The sequence below is a fragment of the Atta cephalotes genome (genome assembly GCF_000143395.1).
Source record: "Atta cephalotes unplaced genomic scaffold scaffold00001, whole genome shotgun sequence".
Taxonomy (NCBI): domain Eukaryota; kingdom Metazoa; phylum Arthropoda; class Insecta; order Hymenoptera; family Formicidae; genus Atta; species Atta cephalotes.
In genome coordinates, this window is record NW_012130065.1 from 12,392,088 (window position 1) to 12,399,659 (window position 7,572).

Here is a 7,572-nt window from a genome sequence, read left to right on the forward strand (position 1 = left end):
ACACATAATTATTAATTATTATAAATAATTAATAATAATTATTATTATTATATATATATATATATATATATATATATATATATATATATATATATTTCAACATCTTTAGAGAGTATTTGTATAAAGTTATGCATTATAAAAAAATAAAGAAAATATTCTCTAAAACGTTTAGAGTAAATCTCATTCTGAAGAGTGAAAGCTTATCTTTTTAAAAATTGAAAATTACCATTCTTTTTTAAGATGGGAATGGTTGATTTAAAGTATGTTTATTAACTTTGTTAATTGTTTTATAATAAAATAAAAATAATATAAAATATTTAAAAGAAAATGTTTATAGAAAATAATTTTTACAAAATACTCTCTTCGTAAAAGTAGCCACTTCCATGTTTAATCATTTTTGTTTAATCTCGGTGATTTAGTTATAAAATTATTTATTTTTTTTACGATAGAATCTCATCCATTTTCTAAAATAACTAAATTTCTTTTTAAAGTAAAATTCTATTCTAAAAAATTGAAAGTAGAGACTATTATTTGGCAAAATGCTCTTATTAGTTTAAATTAATCTTAGTATTTTAAAGGAAAAATGGACACAAATGATTTAATCGTACTAAAGATTAATTAACGATTAAATTGTTCGACCTTTGAAAGATGTTAGATAATAGAAGAAGAAACGACGCATATCAGGGTCGCGACGAGTAAGTGGAATGGCCGCTCGCGCAAAACGATATTCGGCACGCTGCCAAAATTCAGGCTAGCTACGTGTTTGTTGCGTACGAATCTCTTCACGCATCTCCTACGATCATCACGGCCCGCTTTAACGATCTACTTCGCCGTCGCTGCATTTTACTGCCCATCCATGCTTATCCGGCGCTCGAATCAACCGCACGACTTTTCCACGCAAATTTATTTGCCGTCCGCTTACCTTGACATCGAGCTCGCGCCAAGGCCTCAGGTTGGCATGATGCTCGAACGGACCTACGAAGACTACGGTAGACTTGGAGAGATCGAGATGCCGTAAAAGTGTGCGAAGGGCAGCAGCGGTGCCTTGACCGGTGAACAGGACTGCATCCTGCTCACTAGCCCCGACCGCGTGTCTGACGATATCTCTGGCCTCATACCTGCAACAATAAACAAACGCAAATGTATGGAACTGACCTTCGTGAAATTGGCGATAAAGGCCAGTATTAATAGTCAGTTCTTATTTTAAGATTGTCTTAACTCTTTCAGACTCTGCGTATATTGTAATGTACATCAAGACATTGTTTGTTAAAATTATTTCAATTTATTGACATCATCTGAAATCTGATGTACATAATAATGTATGAAATGTCAAAAAAATAATCAAAATTAAACAAAATAAATTGTTTAATATGAATTATTTATTAGTGTGCATGAATTGAATTAAAAAAAAAATTTTAATGGTTGCAATAAAATCAGGTCTGAAGAGATTAAGTCTTAAGATACTAAAATGTAGCTCTTTGATGGTTTCATGACATCTTAAGATTGCACTCAGACAGTCTTAAATATAAGAATTAATCACATGAACATCAGCCAAGAGTCCGTTGGCGCGATCTTATTTGCGTGTGGGAAGTTGGCATTCATCTTTTCGCACCGCAAGTTCTATTTACATTCGTAATAGTTCCTGATAGCATAGTTGAAGGGTTTAGAAATAGAATTCTTCTTCTTGGAAGAAAGTGTTGACAACGAGATAATCTTGAGACTTGAGACTTACAAGTTAGACATGAATAACGCGACCGCCGCGCTGATTCATGATAATAAAGCTATGTATTGGACACCTCTGAGTATTCATGAGTAACTGCGACACGTGTAAGTTCGTTTGACTCGGCCGACTGACACAGAGTCAATATGGATTTAGCAGTGTATGACGTGTTGTGAGACAAGAGACAGGTCGAAGAGAACGATGCATACCATACAGTTTGTACAGTGTCCATCGATTTCGCAGCATACGTTAATCATAATTAACGAAGACTCGAACAGCATTGCGACAGCGCGTCACTCAAGAAAGTTAATTATGTTAATTCCTCAATTGTTAATTTAAGTACCTACATTCGTTGTACAACATGAAACGTTTATCCAATTGATATTTCTTTTTATTTAATTTACAAGGGAAATTTACAAGGAAATATATATAATATTAATATTTAAGACAAGAATATATGCAGGTCAAAGGTTTGAAATTATTAATTGAAAATTGTCTATGTGAAATAAAAACAAATTTATATATTAATAATATTTATATAATAATAATTTAAGATGTTTTTACTTTGTTTATTATTCTTTTATAATAAAATAAAAATAATATAAAATATTCGAAAATTTTATAGAAAATATTTGTTATATTTTCTTCATTAATTAAATAATTTCTTCATTAATCACTCTTATATTTAATCACTTTTTAGGTAATCTAATTACAATTATTTAGTTTATTAATTCTTTTAAGACTTTTTCATCTTCTAAAATAACCCAATTCAGTTTTAAAAAAAAGATTTTATGTGACTGTTCAATTTTCTTTTAAATTAATTGAAATAGACCATTTCAAAAAATATCTATTATATAAAATCAAATCTAACTTATAATTTAACATGTTTTTATTATTTGATTCATTGTTTTATGTTAAAATATACAATAAAATGTTCAAAAATTTGACAAACAATATTTTTCACAAATTTTTTTACCAGAAAAGCAATAAAAAATATTAAATACTTTTTTCATCAAAATAATAACTCTTATGTTTAATTGTTTTTTATTAATCTGGATAATTTAACTACAAGTTTATTTATTTTTTCTGAACAACTTTTCCACATCTTTTCTCATCTTTTAAAATAATTTAATAGCTCAATTTTGGAAAAAAAAACTATGATTGTAACTTAATTTCTTGAAATCAAATAATGTCACAATTGTAAATATAATCTTTATTTGCTTTCAAATTAAAAAAATATTGAACAAGGCATCGAACTTTTAAGTAGTATAACCGGAATTTTCTAAAATTTTATATGTAGTCTCTCAAACTTTTGGTTGGCAGCATAAATATAAATGAATTCTGGGTTGCGATTGAATGTCACGCTCCGCTATATACAAGCTGCATAATAAATTATGAAATGAAAGCGATATACGTCTCAAACGATGCTGCTGTCCCCTAATGGAGATAAACAACATCAGCAATCTCGTGAGACAGAGAGAGATTAAAATTGCGGGTCACAGTAATTTATTGCATATTGTGTATACACGGCTCTTGAATGTGTCATTCGTCGCAATGATGAGACCATCGTTATCATTATCACGGTCTTTTCGAGAACCATTGAATAAGCATCACGATTTCCAAAGAAAAAGAGATGGATATTGATCTGGGACATCAGAGGAACCAAACAGAGGAATTGAGACCGTTTCGTGCATCCCTCATCACTATCACTCGATTGAGTTAGATTTAAAGCGATTTAGTCCATGTTTTTCTTCGTGCTACCGCAAGTGGATCGACCCATCCGGACAAAGTGAAATCATTTTTTCACTGCAAAAGACTTCAAAAATGCTTCTAATTATTATAAAAAAATTTTTTTAAGTTAATTTATTTTTCATCTTTTTCCAATTCCAATTATGAATTTCTTCATATTTCCATAATTGAAAAAAATGAGGAAAGAAATGAGGAATAAGTTGAATTTCGATTAAGCGTTAACTATAAGTTGTAGAAACTAGACCCTAATCAGGCAAGATTTAAAAGCGATCCGGTTTACGTTTTCCTTCGAAAATCGTCATCGGCGATAACACTGATGATAACTTTTAGACGATGGGTACTTCATCATTAAGCGATTTTTTTTAATCGCGACGCCGATTAAATTTATGTTGCGACCGAGAAAGTTTCCAGCAGATATCTTTTGAAATAATATGACGCGAGCAAAACGACAGACGCGAGCAGACTCGCTGTCGCGACTCATTGCTTATCGGACGTGGAATGTCGGATTAGAAATCGCGACAGACGATAACTCGATTTAATAGCAAACGCGTCGGCGAGAGGAGCGAATGTTTCTCGTCTCAAACAAGTCAAAACATGAACACCACACCTAACGCTATTTGCATACAAAAATTAATGCGAGAACACGCGGATGAAAATTCGTATATCGACAATACCGCAGTGACCCAGTTACATTGAAATGAAATATGAATATGATTAATTTATAACTTGAATAAGTGAACGAGTGAACGGATGAGAGTGAACGAGAGAACGTTTTATTATTCGCCAGAATGAGATCCTTTCACGAGCAATCGATGTGAATTCGAAAGAGGGAAATCAGATTACGTTAATGAAATAATAATTACGATCAATATTATAAAGTGAAGCCTACACGGAGCATGAATTAAAAGTTAAATAGAAGAATGAAAAGTTTCATTTATGGCATAAAAAATATTACAATAAAAAAAAGGAGAAAAATGACATAGGATTCATAAATAAATTAAATTCTCATCATAATAAATTAGAATAAAATGAACATTTCTTCTTGACTTCTCGTACACAGATAAAATAATTTTGCTAAAGTATCTAAAAATTTGTGTAAATGCAACTCTAAAAATAATTTTGTTGGGTTATCAAAATATAAGAAACTCGAGCATAATGAGCGACGTTGCAAAAAGTTTTTTAATAACCAGTTTGAGCGTTCTACATAATAATTTTGATTCAACAAAATTATTTTCAGATTTATGTGTAAATTTTTAGATACTTTAACGAAACTGTTTTTTTCATGTATAATTCGTACATACAATTCCAATGAAAGCAGCTCTTCGCAAAGTTATTCTTCTGAAGGACGAGGACTTCTCGAGTCCATTATCGCTTACCTAAAAAGAGAGGACTGTAGACTGCAGATGGATGTGGATGCTCGAGTGTCGCCCAAACATGGTAGCACCTCCTTGGCGATGTAATCTTCGAGGAACTGTAGTGACCTTCCTGAGGCGGTGTAGTCGCAATAAACCACTGAAACACAAAGTAGTGATAGTGAAAGGTAAATGTAAAGAAGAATAGCTTTATGCTTTCATGCGAGAAGTTATCGCCGGAATTACGAAAGCTTTATTTTTATATTTATTAAATTTTTAATCTCGTCGAACAAATTGCCGTCACTTTATTTTATCGCGAATATTCCGAATTCATCAGAATTGCTCATTTATTTGCTACTGTATTATAAATTACAGTAACTATAAATTGATAAACTATAACGACGAAATAGTTTGATTTGTCGCTATAATGTAGATATCACAGCTAAAACATTAGCTATGATATTTATATTTTAGCTGTCCATATTTTTTTGATATATATCATTAATATCCTATATCATTAATATCCTAGATATACTTATCATTTAATTATCACATGTAGTTTTTAGTTACAGCAGCTATTTTCTTTTTTCCGTGTAAAAATTAAAAATAGCATAATATTATTTAACTCAAGGGATTAGATTACTATTGCTCTTTTGATATCTAACAGTGTAGATTCAATAAAAACCTATAAAGGCAAGACCAACCATATTAAAGAATTTTGCAACAATTGCAAAACTGCTTCCTCTGCTAAACGCAGCCAATATAGAGAACGAACGTCGTTAGGCAACGAGTTATTTTAGTCCAGAAGAAGATATTTTTATTTAATTTCTACATTCCGCTTATAAGAGTTTATCTCCTACTCGATTCGCGCGACTAGTATTGCGCAAAGACGCAATTCGTCATCCGCAAGCGAACAGCGTGGCAAACATAGGGCGGTCTATTTGAGGATATACTTTGTCGACGATGTGTCGAGGCGTTAAAATATCTGGCGTAAACTACAAGAAGCGTATTTCTGTCGCTATTTCCAATCTTTACCGAGGCGAGTTTACCAGGGGGAAACGACAAATTGCGAACACCGTTACGCTGATTAAAGTCGATGTCCAGAGTCGATTTATGATATCTATCACTTCGAGACTCGTTCAGAATGTTACTTGGTATCAAATCCCCTTCTTCTTCCTTCTGATAGAAAAATGCCAACAGAATGATCAAATTACATGAATCGCAGGCTATGCAAAATTCGCAAAATTTGTCGCATCTTCATAATTACGTCATGCACCGCCCACTTCCGCGACCGGGCACCGAAAATCTCACTGATTTTCACAAGTGTGAAACGCGATGCAATTTTAAAATATATATATATATACTGAAGGTGTAAAATATTATATATATATACTCTAGAAATACTACATGGAAAGGATGATTTTATTGAAGTATCTAAAAAAAATTTATTTATAGATACAGATCTGAAAATAATTTTGTTGGTCCATCAAAATAACGTAGAAATTCTAAGCATGATGTGCAATGCTGCAAAAGTTTTAACTTTCTACAACCAATTTAAATATCCTACTTAATTATTTTGATAGTCTCACGAAATTATTTTCATTATATCTACAGTTAAATTTTTAAATCAACAAAATTGTTCTTTCTGTTTAGGATTAATTGCACATAAATATGACTGAATATAATTTGAGGCCAGTTTCTGGTTAGTTAAATTAAAAATTAAAGTCATTATTAGAAATGATTACCTAACCAGGCAAATTTTAAATTTCTAATGATTTTTAATTTTTAATTTTAAAGTTAACTAACTAGAAACTGGCTCCAAATTATATTTAGCCATCATTTACGTACAATGTTAATCCTAAACAGAAAGAACGATTTTGTTAAAGTATTTAAAAATTTATCTGTACATACAAATCTGAAAATAATTTTGTGAGACTATCAAAATAATTAAGTAGAATACTGGTTGCAGAATGTTAACATTTTTATAATCAATTTTAGAAGTCAATATAAATTTTAAATTTGCCTAATTAAAATTAGGCAAATTTAAAATTTCTAATGATTTTTATATTGACTTCTAAAATTTGAGATCAATTTTTAATTGATTATAAATGTCGTCATTACTTTGAATCATCTGCGCATCAACAAAAGTGTTACATCTGATATTCTTACATCATAAAAGTGCCATCGATTTGAAAAACATAGTAAAAATGTTTCCAACATCTGTCCTTGTCTGTTTGAAATCTATGTAACGTTTGTTCCGTAGATAACAATCATGTACATTTGTCTAACTTTACGCGCTACATACATTTGTAATATTAAAACTTCAAAACTGTTAAAGACCTGTAGACAATCGACACATCGCAGTGAAAAAAATATAATACCTAAATAGACAAGAACAGATGTAGAGACAGCGATAATTAGGGCTATAGCACACAAAATGCATAAGCATAATGTAACTAGTATAAGACTGTATGAATCAATAAGAATGTTATATAAATCAATATGATAACTTTATGCTGAATGTTAGATTTATCTTTGCGTGCTACAGCTACCAGTCATGGCACTTCTACTATATTCACTCTAAAAAATATGAGTGTGAATTTAACACTACTCAGGATTTATGTAATTCTCACCTCGTTAGTATTGATATAAACATCAATAGAATATACAATAGATTTAACATTAATGGATTTAAATCCATATCATGTTGATTGTGTGTGTGTGTGTGTGTCTGAGACTGACCAGGCAACG

The 7,572-nt window shown here is 30.9% G+C and overlaps 1 protein-coding gene across 1 annotated transcript in view; it reads right to left on the reverse strand.

Annotated features, from left to right (window-relative positions):
* Positions 1-7,572, reverse strand: part of LOC105627199 — a 91,588-nt gene that overhangs the window by 8,248 nt on the left and 75,768 nt on the right. Inside the window, exons 2-3 of the mRNA XM_012208489.1 lie at positions 4,846-4,981; positions 923-1,118 (exon numbers count right to left, since the gene is read on the reverse strand). Of these exons, the coding sequence (XP_012063879.1) occupies positions 923-1,118; positions 4,846-4,981 (332 nt within the window). The remainder of the gene's footprint in view (positions 1-922; positions 1,119-4,845; positions 4,982-7,572) is intronic.